This window comes from Lethenteron reissneri, chromosome 43, assembly GCF_015708825.2.
Source record: "Lethenteron reissneri isolate LAM-NWPU_2019-01 chromosome 43, ASM1570882v1, whole genome shotgun sequence".
NCBI classification, from domain to species: Eukaryota; Metazoa; Chordata; class Hyperoartia; order Petromyzontiformes; family Petromyzontidae; genus Lethenteron; species Lethenteron reissneri.
Genome location: NC_083821.1, coordinates 6,520,808 through 6,538,900, shown reverse-complemented (window position 1 = coordinate 6,538,900; position 18,093 = coordinate 6,520,808). Strand labels below are relative to the sequence as shown.

Here is an 18,093-nt window from a genome sequence, read left to right as displayed (position 1 = left end):
GGACTCTGAAGTTCAGCGTGGTCGTTTGCGTAACAAACATAAAAAAATAAGAACACTTTCGAGTGAATTTGCAACGAGACTGCCACCTACTGGAATGAATCTCGCCCCTGGCAGTTTCGTCCTTCACGTTATTCTCAGGCAGAGCAACGTCGCAAACTTCACAACTTCCCACACACGCAAATGTGTCAAAAAAAACAAGCACACGCACACATATATAGCGTTTGTGTGTGCATTGCAAAAAAAGGAAATCGACATTTTGTCAAAGACTTTTCTCGTGGCTTTTGCATATGTACACAAATTCTGCGTGATTTTGTTTGTTGACAAATCGTTGCTTTTGTTGTTGTTGTTTGCAACTTGTGTTTTGTCCGGCTAACAAATGATTCTGTCAGGACGGTGGCGTTTTGTGTTTTCTCGGGTCATTTACGGATCTCAACATTGAACCCCAGCCTTCGGGAAAGACCCAAACAACCCTCACACGAGCTCACTAACACCCCAACCCACGCACCTCGCTCACCAGGACATCTGCCCACAGACCAAAATTAACGATGCACTTACACTCGTGTTTCCATTCAAATGTTGTATTCCGACAGCTGTAAGTGGAAATGAATTATATACAAAACAACCAGTTTCATCTTCTTGGTTCTTTCGGTAAACTCACGTGACTTTACCGAAAGAACCAAGAAGATGAATCCCTGCAGTCACGAAAGCTTTAAATCGAAATATAACAACCAGTTTTTTTTCGTGTTTGCGTGCGTGCGTGCGTTTGTTTTAAACCTTCCTAAAGTCTCGTCTAGGCATACGGGGAGATACAAAGGCTGTCGGTCCTGCTTGCCAAGTCTCTATCCTCCTACTCGATCTCGGATAGTTCCCGTCCGCTGGGGCGGTGTGGAGGGAGTTACTTCCCTATTTGTTGTATCAGTAGCGCGCGTTGTGTGTGTGTCGGCGTTGTGCAAGCGGTGGCAATGCGGAACCAACGTCAACTGGACGTCATTACCACCCCTCCTCTCTCTGTGTGTTGCGTGTCTCTCTCTCTCTCTGTGTCTCTCTGTGTGTTTCTCTCGTGTGTGTTTGTCGGTGTGTGTCTATGACGATCTTCGCGTTTTGAGTCCACCAGCTGCTGTGATTAGTCAGTCGGGTTTACTTACTCTCTGTGTGTGTGTGTCTGTGTGTGTGTGTGTCTCCACGTGTTAATCGGCAGAGGCTTCGTCAAGGGCTTCTCGCCCGTGGCAACTTTGCGAGGTACAGTGCTGTGTGGGGCGCAGTTGCACACGGACGCAAGTTTCACCACAACACCACCACCATCTCAATACCACCACAACACCACCATCATCATCACCATCACAACACCACCACCACCACAACACCACCACCATCTCAATACCACCACAACACCACCATCATCATCACCATCACAACACCACCACCACCACAACACCACCACCACAACACCTTCACACCACCACACCACCACCACAACGCCGCCACCACAACACCACCGCCACACCATCACACCACCACCACACCACCACCAACACACCACCACTACACCACCACACCACCATCTCCACACCACCACCACCACACCACCACCACCGCCGCCGCGAGTAAGCCGTGACAAGGCTGCCCGGTGCAGAGTGATGCTTAGCGAGCACCCATTGAAGGTGCTTGGACACGGAGGCGCGGTGGGAAAACACCACGCCCGGCCGCCTTTGTCTCTCCCCTAACCCCTAACCCACCCCCCTCTCGTTACTTAAGGCTGCTCGTTTGTGGCTGAGTCGACCTAGGGCCGGTTGGTCACTGCATTATTATCGGTCGTGAGCCCCCGGGCAATGGGGCGGTCCATAAATGACGTCACGCACCTAGGGGGGGGGGGGGTGAGAAATGTGACGTCACAACAAAATACGCAACTTTAAATACATAAGACAACACGTTCTACTTAATTAAATATACTTTTTAATAAATGTTTTCTCCTACAGCATCAGAGTGCAGCGCCACATTAAATACGCACTACAATGACAATAGTTTAAAGCGATTTGAAGCATGTTTTTTTTTTGGGGGGGGGGGGCAGAGCTTTGTGACGTCATATTTGAGGGGGGGGTCTGACTTTTTGTGACATCGTGTGACGAGGGGGGGTCAAAATCGTCAAAAATCGCGTGACGTCATTTATGGACGGCCCCTATGGTCACGCCACTGCTCAGTGTGTGTGTCTCCCCAGGTTAACCGCCCTCCAAGGACAAAGGTCCCCCGTATAGCCTGGGGCAAGTGCTGTTAGCAAGCTCCTATGAAGGTCCGGCACGGCACGGCACACGAGGGGGGGGGGGTGGCCAGCACCACGCCCGGCCGCCTTTGTCTCCCCAGTGGCGATGTTCACACATCGCGCCATGTACTCATTTGAGGCTGAGTCGACCTAGGGGAGGCACGGGACCGGTTCGGATAATCGTCACTTTGGTTAGCCGTAGCGCAGCGCGCTAACCATTGCACTACAGTTCCCACCACACACTTCACAAAACTACTCACACACACATCACCACACACACAACCACTCACACACAAAACCACACACACAATCACTCAACAACAACAACCGCCATTCACCACTAAGTGGCGGTGACGTCACCACGACGCTTGTGCCAGGCCATGTGCACCTTGAGGCCACGTGAAGTGTCGAACGCCCGCTGGCAGGAGGTCACGGGGCAGACCCAGCAGGTGCCACCGGTCGACTGACTGAGATAACCGAGATGACTGGCTGATGCACCACCTGTGCCCCCTACTGTGCAAACTTGCTGTGCTTTAGCCACCCGGCGCTCCGCTCGTTGTTGTGAGCGTCGCTCCTCCGCCCTCCGTTGTTGCTGGAGGGCGACTGCCTCCAACTGCCCAGTAGCGTCCTTCACGAGCCTCCTCCACTGAGGCCGATCTTGACACCGCTGGTACCAGTCATCAGCAAGTCCACTCAGCTCCACGTCTGCCTGTACCACATCACTCCATCTCTTCTTTAGCCCGTGTCACTCACCCACTCATTCACTCACTCACCCACTCACTCAGCTCCACGTCTGCCTGTACCACATCACTCCATCTCTTCTCTAGCCCGTGCCACGCCCGTTTAGCCCCCTCGATCTGGCCGAACAAAAGCTGTTTGGGCATGCAGTGAAGAGCGTCGAGAAAGAGACGCTGCTGCTTTCGCTCTCGACGCAGCTGCGAACTGTCGGCCTGTCCTGGACATGCGCATACAGCGGAAGAGCAAAGCAGCACCATCGGCGCACACTCTGCGCCAATCGACTCGGCATCGATAGCAGTCGTTGGGCGGTCGTAGATACGAGTTTTGGTTGTTATTGTGGGAGGTCTTGCTATAAGAAAGGTCGTAGAAGCAGGGAGTGTGCAAGTTGAGCCGTCGTAAGTCAGGGGTCATCTGTAAGTAACCAATGTTAGCCATATACGTAATTTGGAAGACCTTAGGTGGTACCAACTTGTGCACTGGGCCCATGGACTAACTGCAACTTCTTCTTGGTTCTTTCGGTAAAGTCACGTAGAATGGAAATGATAAAATAATAAAAATAAAACAATGATAAAATAAAATAAACAATTTTTATTATGTTTTATTTTTATTATTTCCATTCTACGTGACTTTACCGAAAGAACCAAGAATATGAATCCCTGCAGTCACGAAAGCTTTGAATCGAAATTTAACTTCAACTTTGCAACATATAATGATTATAATGTGGTGACATGGCCCAGGTTCGTGGTTCGAGCCCACGGCTGTCCTGGATAATACTGTGGGTGTGGACTGAAACGTACATTTTTCTTGCCGTCTATTTCACATTGGACGAAATAGAGTAGGCCACGTTTGCCAGTGTCAACAGTGGTCCAGAAGGCCTACGATCTAAAAATTCATCCTCTTGGTTCTTTTGCTAAAGTCACGTAGAATGGAAATAATAAAAAATAAAACATAATAAAATAATTCTCACGACGTTTCGGCCACAACGCAAGCAGCCGTCCTCGGGTGGAGAACAGGTCTGTCGACAGAATTATTTTATTATGTTTTATTTTTTATTATTTTATTATTTCCATTCTACGTGACTTTACCGAAAGAACCAAGAAGATGAATCCCTGCAGTCACGAAAGCTTTAAATCGAGATCTAAAATTTTTTTCATTTTTCACGTACAGAGACAACTATTGTCCGTTTATGATTATGTTATGCGAACTCATTTGTCTACGTTGAATCACCCACCCAGGTCTGGGAGACACCACAAGATCAGAAAGCCCCTTTGCGGCGTAGAGAAAGGAACCGTTGAGGGACCACCAGCGAGATGTCATACGGTGCCATCGGGGATGGCAAAGATGCCCTGCTCGATCCGCATGGCCAGGGTGAGTGGTATTAGGCGGGGGGGGGGGGGGGTGACCCGAGAGTACTCTACACAGATATGGAGGCCAAAGCAAGAGTCCAACCAAGACTTTGGTCATCGTCGTGCCAGCTATGTGCAGCTTGCCTGAGCCCAAGAGATTAAAAGTCACTTGTTACGTAATTTTTTTGACAATTTCAAAAAAAAAAAATCTTTGTCGATTTGCAGTGGAGGGTCAAGATAACCCTTGTAAAGGTGATCCAATATGCACAAAACTTTATTGTAAAGTTGCAAGGACTTCATAGAAAATGGGACAAATTTAGCAAAGGCGTATCCAAAGTTGCCAATTAAAATTATAACTTAACAGTCGGGTCTGGGATTGTCCATGTTTTGGTTTTATCTGGGCCACTCCCACCCCACCCCCAACCCCTATTAATTGTGCCATGGTGGCTAGATGTCAAATACCTCGCCTTAATGCAGGAGGTCGTGGGTTCGATCCCGACCCTGATACCTGCATATTTGAAGTTTGCACGTTTTCCCCGTGGTCGTGGGAATTTTTCTCCAGGCCCTCCGGTTTTTCCCTCCACATTTAGAAATATACGTTTAGAGTATTTTGCTCCTACACATTTCCACATGATAAGTCACTTTGTTGAGCTATAAACTGTGGCCAGGTCACTTCTGAAAAAGAGCTAAATAGCTCAGTGGGCCTTACCTGGTAAAATAAAATATGTATATAGTTTACAATTTCACTGACTTTTATTCCCATAATTATCAAATCGATCTCTTTGTAGTTACTCATGTCTCCTTTGTTAATAGGCCACTGATCTCAATGGGCTCCCACATGTCCCTAAATTAAAGTCTTTGTTTTAAAAATCCTTGACGCTTGTACGCTGCGGGAGCGATAGTGGCTCGCGCCGTGAGACCCTGCCCATGTCGCTGTTGTCAAATCTGTGATTTGCAGAGTCCCAAGCAGAGGAGTTCCGGGAGCTCTCCCAAGAGATCAGCAAGAACATCTTCCAGATTAATGGAAGTGGTGAGTGGGACTGCCCCAGTACACCCAGCACCCAGGCACAAACGCATTTGCACACCATTGAGAACACATACGTGTCCCTTGAAACTTCACCAATATCAAGAGTGTTTCATTAGGAGGGGGGGGGGGTTAGTGTGTGTGGGTTGTCGCCATTGACATCACTGTACATTCTGGAGAGAGAATTTACCAAAGATAACAGTCATGGGCTCTGTATATTTAACAACACACAACGGTGTGCTCACAAATGGCAGGAATGCATTAACTCCCATGCCTTGCGTTCGCCTGATATGACCACCACATTGGATGTACAATGCGGGCTTATTGTCAAACTCCGTGAGACCCCGAAGGGTTTAGGAATTGTTACAAATATGCATGACCCACAAGCCCAGTAAGACTGGATTTGCAGGCTTAAAGTTGTGTAAGTCGATGAGATGAGCGCGTTTCTTTAATTGAAGATGTACCATCCCACCCTTATCACCCTCCCACAGTGTCCGCGCTGGATAAACAGCTGCAGAAGCTGGGAGCAACGTCGGACAGCAGTGACCTGCGGCAGCAGCTGTAAGGAGCACCTCCATCATTAGCGTGTGGGTTGTAAGTGTTTGGGATGGATTTTTACCTAATTGGGTAAAACTCCGCTGTGACATTGTTCCTTGGACAGGCGTAGTGCCTCGGTGGTAGCCTTGCAGCTGTAAATCACGGCACGAATACCGAATAAGCTCATTTATCACTGCGATTGTTCAACTGCTCAGTCTTTCCACTCATGTCTTGAGTTTTTTTATATTGTTAATTTAGTTTGCATTTCGTGTGCACTATTTGCACTGATCAATTTCCCCTATGCATCATCTTGAGGTGCTCTTGGTATTTGGAATTTAAATGCTGTTTGCATTCAAATTGCTAATACCTTGTATCAGACACTGATCACTGAAATGCGCAGACCAGTCAAGCAACCGTGATGGATGAGGGCATTTTAATCGAATTTATATTTATAGAGCACCTTCACTTAAGGCGCTTGAAGTCCAGTTGTTGCTAGCAATGGTTGCTGCACAATTATCTATGGTTTTCCTAGTTCTGGACAAATCAAATAAGCAAACAATATGCCTCTTTCTCACGCCTGTATCTCCACATGGAAGTATTATTTACACATTCCATCAGTCACCCAACCTTCCATCAGTGCATCATTTCATCGGCATTGGTTCAACGTAAGCAAATTCTCAACCAGTTTTGACATTCAGCGTCTCACCAGCAGTCGGGCTTGCTTGAACTAACGCTGGTGACCTGCCAGATGTTTATGGGTAAGGACCCTCTCTGTTGAGCACAATTGGTATTTGTGGTCAGATCTGGTCACATCCTCCAAGTGGGCAAATGGGATGGCAATTTCCATTGAGATCACAGACAAAAGTCACATTACTATCTGAGGTTGTGTTCTATTTAGACCAATCATAGTTCATCAAGCACACTCTGTGACACAATTCTTTGACACTGCCATATAAAATTGCCCTAATTGCGTACAGTAAATGCGTTGGCGGTGACAATTTCCAGCAATGATTGCCCTATATTTGCCCGAGTTTGTTACATCCTATACGCACTGCTGGAGAAGATACCTGTTAGGAAGCACCTATAAAGGGTGCACAGCAGCACACACGAGAAGATGATGTGATCAGCACCCCTACGTTCCTCGGCCATCTGTGTCTCTCTGTTATTGTTGTTGTTGATCACGCTGCGGCATTGGGTACGAATATTCGTCGGCGTCAACCTGAGAGAGATCCCGGGAACAGTTCGGACACATTAGTGTTGTGTGCAGCATTGCCAGGAGTTGAGTCTGGGCATCCCAAGTTCATAGTGCAGTGGAGAGCCAGCTACTATGCCGCCGCAATGTAGACATATACAATCACGTTTAAAAAAAAAAAAACATCAGTATGTGCTAAGTAATAAACTATACATTTGTGCGTCAATTAGCTGAAAAATGCATTTTAAAGCGTTCTGGTTAAAATTTCTAACTTATTTAACCTGTGAGTACGTGTGCCATTAAGAAGGTGAGCGTGACTTTCCCTTCTGCCAGTTATAGCAACAACAACAACAACAACAATAATGCCAATTAATTATTTACTCAGGAAAGACTCACCAGCTAGGCAAGAGATGTTTGGCCCTTCCCATTAAGGGGCGTTGTGTGGAAAGACACCAAGAGTGCCCCATGCCCGTGGTACTCGGCAAGCCCTGATGCTCACCAATGCAATCACTAAACAGGCTCGGAAAGCATTTCCTCATTGGTCGCTTGTCCCTGGCCGGAGCGTAGCAGTCCCCACGAGACACCACCAGGTGACCTCATCTGAGCGCACCGCCACGCTGAGCCAGAGGTCGCAACCGGGTACCCGATACCCGTACCCTACCCGATACCTGGCTACCCGTACTCGGCCGAGTACGGGTACCCGTTTGCGACCCTGGTGCGGCCGGGTACAGGTACGGGTGGGCCGTGAGTCACTGGTAAGAAACCGTTTGTCACTCATTTCCCAACGTCTTGTCTCTTCTCACAATTCAAGTTCCTAGAATCAACCTACCCGCGCCTGCAACATGGCTTCATCCCAGAGGTCGCAATCGGGTACACGATATTCGTACCCTACCCAATACCCGGCCGGGTACGGGTAGCCGGGTATCGGGTAGGGTACGGGTACCCGTTTGCGACCCTGGTGCGGCCAGGTACGGGTAAGGAATCAAAACCCGTTTGCGACCTCTGCGCTGAGCACAGTTCAAGTCGGCCGTGGTGTTTGACGTCGGCCAACTGTGGTCTGCGTTGAAGTTGGCCCCAGGCCTGCGGTAGGCCGTCGATGATGGTGCGCCAGGGCTCTGGTGTGATCGGCCACATTTAGGGTGAGTCCCATGGGGAATTGTTGTGTTTCAGTAAATGTGACCATAATGAAGGCCCTGAATATGCCTTTGACCATCACTCTGAATGCACCCAACTGCAGGGCTGAGCCTGGGTTATCACTTAGATGGCAGACCACCAGGTATTTTTGGAAATTTCCAGGTATTATAGTCTTGAGCTGCGAAGTGGTTAGGAGCCAGCAGTAGAGTGTTAGATTATTGAATGCATCGGGGGCAGAGCTTTGGGTTTTATGCTGATATGCGTGGAGCTACTCTTTTTTTCTCTCCAAGTACTCACCTCCACCCACATGTAAGCCAAACGTCATTCATGGAAGTGGCCAAACATCCCAATGCAGGAGACCCTTCTGAAAGAGATTCGCAAAACTCGGTGAGACCTTGCTGCGTAAAAGACAATGGCGTCGCACGTTTGACCGTTTCCGCGTGCAGGCACAACCAGCAGCAACGGAGCAACCAGCTCATCACAGACACCGCATCATCGCTCCGCCACCTTGCCGATCTCGCCAGAAAATCCACCAAGGCATGCGGGCGCGTTTCGGGCCTCCTTGAAAGCACTCGGGCCCACATTCCCCCATGCTCCCACCAATGCTGTCAATTATTTTACTTGTGGATTGGAGGCTTTATTTTTCCCCCCTCAGTAAATCAACCACCCGTACCTTTGTTGCCTCCGCTGGGCACAAACGCGTGGCTGAATTCTGAAACGGACAAAATGTTCTTCTGTCGGCACGGTTATGACAAGAGACTGGGGGAGAAAATTTGGCCAAACGTTGCAATTCGGACTTGTGACCAGATTGCCACGTTGGTGAAAACACTGAAACACTTGCTATTGTTTTAATGATGAAACAAGTTTGTTGGATTTGTCTCATTGTTGGTGATTAAGACATCGGCGCGTTTTCATGAAATCCTGACAAACATTAACTGGAATCGGTGCCTTTTGTTGAAAAATGTGTAAAATTAACTTGTCAATTTGTGCATCTTGCCCTTTGCCTTGCAGCTGACACCTTCTCAGTCACACTTAGGATTATTATTGTAATAATTATGAATCCTACAATTTCAGGTCATTTCAGATGCTGTAGCATTAAGCCACATTTTGTCAACTATCCTTCCACTTTTTTTCAAAAATTTTCATCGCCAATTCTTATGGAAACTATACAATTTCCATATCTAAATATTTCTGTACCTATTTATGCCAAAACACACACCGTATCCATTTTTAAAAATTAAAACGCAGGTTTTTTACATGGCAGCTGCATTGCTACTTTCTGAAAATTGAAGGACGGCAAGTCAGATGTCAAGATCAATTTATTTTGCTATTACCGGCCAAGGAAATGTATTGTCTTCAGCTGATTGAGGGGGCTTCAAAATCCATCATGACCGACATCATGAGCCAATGATTGAAACCTCTTACTCCTGCCACCAGCAAATGTGCTTTTTGCCCAGCGACCAGCTTAAGTTGCAAAACATGACATTAAAACCCCTCCTGCAGAATGCAGGCTATGCCTAGCCCATTACCGGGTGATGAGTCCTTAGCTTTTAGCGAGGCTCTGTTGACGAATAGGTAGAAGTGTTTCCACCCGCACGTTCGTATCCGCCGCCGACAATGGGGCTAAATCCTCGCTGTCGCATTTTTGTCCTTTACAGCAAGATCGGCTGCAGCTTGACCGCCTCAAGAGCCAGTTTTCAGAGACGCTGAAAAGCTACCAGCAGACGCAGAAGGTGACGTTTCTGAGTGGCGTGTGTTCACATGTGTTACTGCTCGCGTGCGGATTTTGTGTTCCGGCTGGACACTCACTCTCTTTTCCTTCACAAGATGGAAAGAGTTGTTGCCCTGTCTTCTTGGTTCTTTCGGTAAAGTCACGTAGAAGGGAAGTAATAAAATAATAAAAATAAAACATAATAAAATAATTCTCACGACGTTTCGGCCACAACGCAAGCAGCCGTCCTCAGGTGAAACCAGGTCTGTCGAGGCAACAGCGTCTGAATGAAACAGCACACGTGCTTGGAGCATACATATAAGCTGGGTTGGAAGGGGGGGGGGAAGGGGGCGCCTTGACAAAAGAAATTGCATATCAAGAGGAATTTAGCATATTTATGGAAAATGCAGGTATGTGATTAGTACTACTTGTGTCCGTGCATTATGCAGGATTAGCAGCATCCAAGGGAGGGGATAGGGGTAGCATTAATAAAGGGAAGGAGTGTTAATAGTATGTAGCTGCAGTAACTAAAACCACCACGTAAACAACTAAAGTATAAACTACATAGTTGTTGCCCTGATTGCGAATGTTGTCAAGTGCAGCCTGTTCATCGCATAGACAACCACCGCCCATTATACGCTTACACCGGAGGTATGGCCGCTATGCATTTAGCGGACCCCTGATGCCATCCAATGGATTACTGCACGCAACATTCAGTCATAATGTCTTGCCCAGTTGCTTGTCAAGTGCCATACGAATGAGAGAAAAAAAACTCGACACACTTGTCGAAAACAAGGGCCTAAAAGGAAAACAAATCTATGTTTCGTTTTGTTAATTATGCTTGTGCGCCACCAAATAATTAGTTTACGTACGAAAGAGAGATTTATCCCTGCCGCACAAAGCATCCGTGCAATGGAAGCGCTTGTCGTATGCATGTATGTTGAACTTCTTTCGCACCCTACGGAGCAAACCGTGCTCAATTGACAATTTGCTGTGTGTGATTATTAAGGGGGCAATCTGGCTCACCCTACATCAGTCAACAACTGGGAGCGTAAAGCTGCGCTCGTGTATACTGCCGGCGGAGCGGTAGCGCAGTGGACGACCGCTGCCTTCCGACGTTTTATCTCCCGCAGAAAATTTCCCAGAAAACAAAAGAGGTCATCAGCAGCGAGCAGCGAGCGGCCTTCCAGGTGAGCGCATTCAACGTCCCCCGGACTTCATCTTGAAGGGCTCAACTACAGCGCACGTTGAGAGTTTCCCCGACAGTCTGTTAAGGCTATAGGCGGGGGGGCGGGGGTCTTTGTTTTTGTGTGTAATCTCACCAATAACCACAAGGAATAATTCACTCGTAGGACAATCCCCAACTTGTAGTGTGTGGCTACGGGCCTGCATTAGACGCTTCTGTCTGCTGTGCTCTCATCCCTCCGATGGAGACGACGGCGAGGGGCAGGCAGGCTCTGTCTGAGGCTCTGGTTGTGCCAAATGTGGTGGTTAGCAGAGTTCCCAGGATGAGCACGGCTGGGAGAGGAAGAAGATGGTGTCAGCCGAGTCGACAGAGAAACAGCTGACGCACGAGGACCTGGAGGACATCCAAGTGCGGCATGAAGCCATTCAACAACTGGAGGTGCGACCCGTTCATTTGCTCGCTTGTTCGTTCACTCGTTCAAATCTTTAATGCACGCACGCGCATGCACACGCGTACACAGTTCATCACCTGATGTCAATGCTTTCTGTAAAATCAAAGAGACGTATGTATTTGCATGCGATTAATAGCAAATAACTTGACGCTTATTTTACATGACCATATTCGCACAGCAGTTGTTTAGAGAGTATTTGTTCTCTTTCTGCAACACATAACTCAAAATATTAAATATTTCAACGATCGCTAACCACACACACAAACAAAAAAGATCCCCCATATAGCCTAGTAGACTGTTTAAGCTTGCACTGTTAGCAAGCATCTATTAACGACTAACGCACAATGATTCGGAGGACATTGTCATTGGTCAACTCGAGGTGTGACCCATTCATTTATATTCATCTTAATGCCGACTGTTGCATCTTCATCCGTGCAGTCGTGGCACTGTTGAAATATGTACAACTTTCTTGTGGTTTACATAGTCCATAAATGACGAAGACAAAGGTCCCCCTTATAGCCTCATCAGACTGTTGGGGAAAGTGCTGTTAATGAGCACCTAGGAAAGCCGGCACGGCTCGCAAGGGGGTGGGTGACGTGCTGGTTTATGCTCCTTGACGCAAGATCAGCGAGGTGTTGTGGTTCAAATGTGTGTACACCACATTAAACAAATCGTTGGTTCACATGTGGTGGGGTAAAGTGTGTGAGGTACTTTACCGCTGCTACTATTACGCTTTGAGCAGCAAAGGTCCGATAGCCCTCTATCCCGTTTGGTAAATTTTGGTTCCCAAAATCATATCCCTTCGGTGCCAAACTCGCAACAATTGAACTCTCACGAGGGCGAAGACCCAGATAGGCACACTCTCATTCGACAGGCCATAAGATTCTGCGACGGGCGTCTGATTGGCTATTCATATTTTCCAGATGTCGACACTATACAATGCAGCTGCCCCGAAGTTTTGGAATCTACCCAGTTCCGTTTCTTGGCATCTCCATTCTGCCGTCTCCGTCCTCATTTAAATTTACTCGATTAAAATCACTCACGTTTAAGTGTGGTGTGTAATTATGCAACGTAATTTCTAAAATATTTGTTTTTGTAACTGTCCGTCTGTCTGTGTCTGTGCTTTGTCAGAGCGATCTGCTCGATGTGAATTCCATTTTCAAGGACCTCGCTTCCATGGTGCACGAACAAGGCGGCACTATCGGTAACCTCAGTGACTAAACGTTCAGCGAAGTTTTCCGAACGGGGCAAGCACTTTGCATCTCGTTTACCGCCAAGAGCCTCTGGTGGAAAGTCCACATTCAAAAATGATGACCGTTTCAAACTATATTCATTCGTAAACGTAAATACTACTTAGTAATTATAATAATTTACAACCCTTTGTCATCCATAAGAGGTTTTTTTTGGGGTAAATATATATTTAAATATATTTACGCGATCTAACCCAACAAAAAACACATTCCTGCGGAGGGAGCTGGTAGGAACGTTGGGTTGCTCGGTCAATGGCCAGGGTCAACGGCGGCGTGGTGTATTCCGCAAATATGGCCGACTGTGAGGGCGGGCACAAGCCGGCGTGAGTAGGTTAAACGTTGAGTTTTATAAGGGCACCACGGGGTGACCAGCCCCTCCCCACCCAGCCCCTCCCCACCCTCCCCTCCCCACCCAGCCCCTCCCTCCCCACCCAGCCCCTCCCTGCACGACGGACACAATAATCCACTGTCGGCTGGTGTAACCAGGAGGTTCCTACCAGTAAAACCTCTATTATGGATGATAGTGATCGCGAAAACCTACAGATTAAACCCTTTTTCAATGCACTGCTGCGTGAAGGCTTCCCCACACTGTTGTCGGCAATTCGGGTTGTTCGACCATACTTCACCATATTGGTCAATTCGGGTTTGTGAAGGGAAGGGCCAAGAACTATTTCAGAGAACGCTGTTCACTGATATTGACCACAGCTGAGAATCAAACTCGGGTCATCGGGTTCATAGCGCAGCGTCTCACCGACTCTGTCGCCACTCCAAACAAATATTACATCTCAGTGGGTCCAGCGCTGACAGTGTATCGTCCTAGATTTGAAGCTTTCGTGACTGCAAGGATTCATATTCTTAGGTTTTTTTTTTTCGGTAAAGTCACGTAGGTAAAAAAGTTTTAATTAATAAAAGTAAAATAAAAAATAAAATAAAAATCACGACGTTTCGGAGGCAACACAAGCTTCCGTCTTCAGGTGGAACCGTCACAGCACGATAGCTGTATCAAGTGAGAGAAATTCCAAGAAACCAGTCCTTGTATATATACTGGTTGAGGGTGGGAGGAGCCAAGGTAGGCCCTGAATATTATTTTTTAAAACCTAAGAAAATGTATCTTCCGTTATTCATTCTCCAGTAACGCTTTCATTCGTTCTGCCCTGCAGACAGCATAGTTCACCATGTGGAGCGCGCATCTTCGAACGTGGAGGGAGCTAATGAGAACCTCGTAACGGCCAGCAAACACCAGGTTTGGTATACACCAGCAGTGAAACTTTCATTGATTTCTATGCTCGTGATGCACGTGTTTTATATATATAGTTTATTATTGTTCGTTTATCAGTTGAACACGTAGGCTTTCGCGACCAATAATATTCATAATCAACGTTTTTGGGTTTAGATCGCGTTATTTATAAATGTGTCGTAACCCTCCACCAACCGACACGGCCAATCAGTAAAAAAGTGTCACGTTGACAAAAGACAAAATAGTTCACTGCTTTAGCCCACCGGTGTGTTGAAGCGTGAAACCACAACATTTACAATTTGAGTACGACGTTTCGCTGGTAATTGCATCCAACATCATCGGGCAATTCGCCAGAATGGTGAGGCTCTGCTGTGTCTCCCGTTCTTATATAGAGCAGCAGCAGGGTGACGTCATCATTAACTCATTGTTCGTTTATGTCGTATGTGAAAATTAATACTCGACTGAAATCGTGATGGCCGCGCGTTTTGAAGCTTGTCGCAGAGGTCCGAGGTGCTAATCCAGCACCAGCCCCTCGTTATTACTCCCGGTGTAACAGCTGAAATAATAATTTTAAATAATATACGCCTATTGCTTTCACGGTGAACATTAAAGATTCTTTGACGTCATCCGCAAAAAAGGGTCAAAAAAATTGCCAGATCCTAAAATCGCACGCAGATCACTCAATTGGGATTATACGTAGAGCAGTCATCGACCCCGATTGTCAAACTAATGTCCGTTTGCTGGGTAGGTGCCGAGTCAACCTTGTGCCGCAGAGGGACAGCTGCCACTGGGAGTGCCCTTTCAAATGTTTGGGATGAGATGCGATGTAACGAGCTCTGAGATTCCCCGGGCATATTGGGTGCTATATAAAAAACAAACGGTTGCCATCACATTGAATTGCGACAATTCATAGAATTGCCGAGAAGGTGACTCTGGCTATAATGCGCGCACATGCACGCGCATCCAAACTTTCTCGTCAGATGTCACCGCTGCATTCTGAAAAGATGCATATGTTAGTGTGCATTTAATAGTAACTAATGTGATGTTTATTGACATATTCACAAAGTCATTGTATTTGTTCTGTTTCTGCACCACATGACTCAACATGCTCAGTGTATTAAGGGATCACAAACCACACAAAGACAAACATCCTCCATAAAGCCTTGTATTTTTTTGGAGCAATTTTCTGTTTCGCGAGCAGCTAATCAGGACTGAACAGCGCATGAGTGGGTAGTCTGGCCGTGATGATTTTTACACACCACACTAGGTGCTCATTTAAGGCTGAATTGACCTCGGGGAGGTCTAAAACCGTTGCAGCTGTGGCTGGGAATTGAACATCGACTGCCAGGTTCATAGCACATTGAGTTTACCACCATTCCTCACACCACTAACACCGCTAACAGTGACAAAAGATCCCCCATATTGCCGTAATAGACTGTTGGGGCAATGCTGTTAGCACCTATGAAGGTTGGCACGGCACACGAGGGAGTGGGTGGCCGGCTCCACACCCTAACGAACATGCACACACACACACACACACGCAGACCTAAAGCTTTGCACGTCACATTCAATTGTACATGTCCACTTGATCGCAAGTGATACACTGAATACAAGGCATGAGAGGAAACACATCACACGCGAATGCGTCTGTGTTATGATAATACTTCAAGGCTGCACGTTTTAATCATCTCCCTTTCTGTCATTTCAGGCGAAATCTCGCAAGAAGACCTGCTTCATTATTATAGGTGCCATTGTGGTGTTAGGCATCATAGGCTTGATAATTGGCCTGACTGTCAAAAAATAATCTCCCCCCTTAGGTTGCTGCTGCTGCTGCTGATGCTTATTCTTCTCTGGAAAATTAAAGATACAATTTTTGTAAAGTACCTTCTGACAACATGCGTGTTGAACTTCTTTCACACCATACGTAGCCGACCGCGTTAATCGGAGGTGCGGGGTAAGGACAACAAACTAAACACAAAAAGCAGTTTTGAAGAAATGAGTTTTCAATCTAGATTTTTTAAAGTGCATCGCTCCACAACCAATGTTATGATTCGTAATTATTCTTTTGGGGTAAAATGCCAATGTGTTGTACACCCTCCACCACCCGGCAAAGTCACGTGAACAAACGCACCAATCTTCTTGGTTCTTTCGGTAAAGTCACATAGAAGGGAAGTAATAAAATAATAAAAATAAAAAATAACAAAATGGTGTTAAAAATAAAACATAACAAAATGGTGTTATGTTTTATTTTTATTATTTCATTACTTCCCTTCTACGTGACTTTACCGAAAGAACCAAGAAGATGAATCCCTGCAGTCATGAAAGCTTTAAATCGAAACGCAACAATGTTATCAACGCTTCAGCAGTACCTCCGGTGCGTTGGAGTACAACATGTTGTGGATTGCTCTCGACACAACGGCGACACGTGTGACGGCATTATTTATTTGGCTGTGTCGGGTGAAGGAGGTTATACTCTCGTGGCGATCTGACCCAAAACATGAATTATGGGTCAAAGTTCCTCCTGCAAAACATGTGCTTGCAGGCTTAGCAATAAGATGATACGATACGTTGATTTTGTATACTGCTTGTTTTTTTTTATGTCTCGTTTTCGGATATTATGACAACAATGGTACACTATCAAAGTAAGAGTCTTGCACTAGATATTTTAACAAAAATCCTGCTATCAGAATCATTGGATAAGGTCGGAATTAGTGGGTGATTGCGAGGCGATGCCCAGGGCAAGATAAGAAGCATCTGCGGCCCTTTTCTTTTGCTTATAGAACCCAAACCCTGTGGAACTGTCACCGCCTCAGATATGAGGGACTGCCCGACCATCCAAAGCTTTAAATAAGTAAATAATAACGTTTCCCTGTTCAAGTTGGCATTTAGAGATGACGTTTAAAATAGCTTTACCAAATGAATTGTTTTCGAGTCACCTATTTAATGTATTTTTAAATTGCATGGTATTAATGTCTTATTTGGAGAATAATAATTTATGCACAAGGGACCGTGGTTTGAAGAAAGGTGCCTTTAAATAAATAAACGTTGACTGATATTCCCCACTAATATAAACATTGAGGTTGTGTACAATTGTCGATCGTGACGATTGCCCCTTAAGCGATGCATCCTGAACTCGCAACGATCTGAGGTTAAAGTGGCACACGTGAAGAGTGTCATAGGTATTGTACTACAATTTATAAGTACTGTACTAAAAGTGATAAGTACTGTGTCAACATGCTAACAGTTATAAGAATAGGTTTTACCCTTTCTGGCAATAAAACAGTTGTGTTAAGATGTTTAAACACCAAACAGAAACCTTTTGCAAGGAATCTTGTCTGCATTAACCACATATACTTGTCGTGAACATGCAAACACAAAAACATGCTCTGGTAGTGGATGATGCATTGTCTTTGAAACTGATTGGTCCACACCAGAGACAGCTTTCTTTAGAGCCTCGTCTCAAACGGTGTTAGACCAGAGGACGCCAAAAGGCGAACAGAAAGGGTAAAACCTATTCTTATCTATTGATACTGGCAAAGGAGGTCCCATGATGTGCTAATATATTGATCTGAATGAAAGAGATGATTAACCCTAACCCGTTTCATTGTGCCATTTTTTCCCTATGCCATTTCTACCACGCCAATTTTTCCAACGCAGTTTTCATCACAAACACGGTCTCTTAACTCCTTACGACATGTCGCTCCGTCTTTCTTTGCGTTTTTTAAACGAACCCGTGTCGGATATCGCAGTGATGCACGGACAATATTTATCCTGTAATAGACGCCGCGTGTGTACGCGTATATGTCTCAGCGGGTGGCTCAAGCACAGCAAGTTGGCACAGTAGGGGGCAGAGGTGGTGCATCAGACACTCATCTCAATCAGTCGACCCGTGGCACCTGCTGGGTCTGTCCCGTGACCTCCTGCCAGCGGGCGTTCGACACTTCACGTGGCCTCAATGTGCACATGGCCTGGCACAAGCGTCGTGGTGACGTCACCGCCACTTAGTGGCGAATTGCGGTTGTTGTTGAGT

The 18,093-nt window shown here is 46.4% G+C and overlaps 1 protein-coding gene across 2 annotated transcripts; it reads left to right on the top strand.

Moving 5' to 3' along the window:
- The first annotated feature begins 986 nt into the window (after positions 1 to 986).
- Positions 987 to 17,918, top strand: LOC133353308 (t-SNARE domain-containing protein 1-like). 2 transcript variants are annotated; one of them, XM_061569445.1, is made up of 11 exons: positions 987 to 1,239; positions 4,231 to 4,363; positions 5,300 to 5,371; positions 5,857 to 5,926; positions 8,675 to 8,765; positions 9,887 to 9,961; positions 11,073 to 11,129; positions 11,438 to 11,563; positions 12,708 to 12,780; positions 13,987 to 14,069; positions 15,772 to 17,918. In XM_061569445.1, exons 2-11 carry the CDS (start codon positions 4,306 to 4,308, stop codon positions 15,865 to 15,867), a joined length of 801 nt encoding a protein of 266 aa, XP_061425429.1. In that variant the 5' UTR covers positions 987 to 1,239; positions 4,231 to 4,305; the 3' UTR covers positions 15,868 to 17,918. The 2 variants fall into 2 exon arrangements, with proteins under 2 accessions (XP_061425429.1, XP_061425428.1); XM_061569444.1 differs by having other exon boundaries at positions 988 to 1,239; positions 11,435 to 11,563; positions 15,772 to 17,916.
- Positions 17,919 to 18,093: the final 175 nt, after the last annotated feature.

Excerpts from the sequence above, each read along its gene's own strand:
- LOC133353308 (XM_061569444.1), top strand. The coding sequence starts at position 4,306 with ATGTCATACGGTGCCATCGGGGATGGCAAAGATGCCCTGCTCGATCCG. Across the intron at positions 8,766-9,886 it reads TCGCCAGAAAATCCACCAAG|CAAGATCGGCTGCAGCTTGA; the intron begins GCATGCGGGCGC and ends TGTCCTTTACAG. Across the intron at positions 9,962-11,072 it reads GCTACCAGCAGACGCAGAAG|AAAATTTCCCAGAAAACAAA; the intron begins GTGACGTTTCTG and ends TATCTCCCGCAG.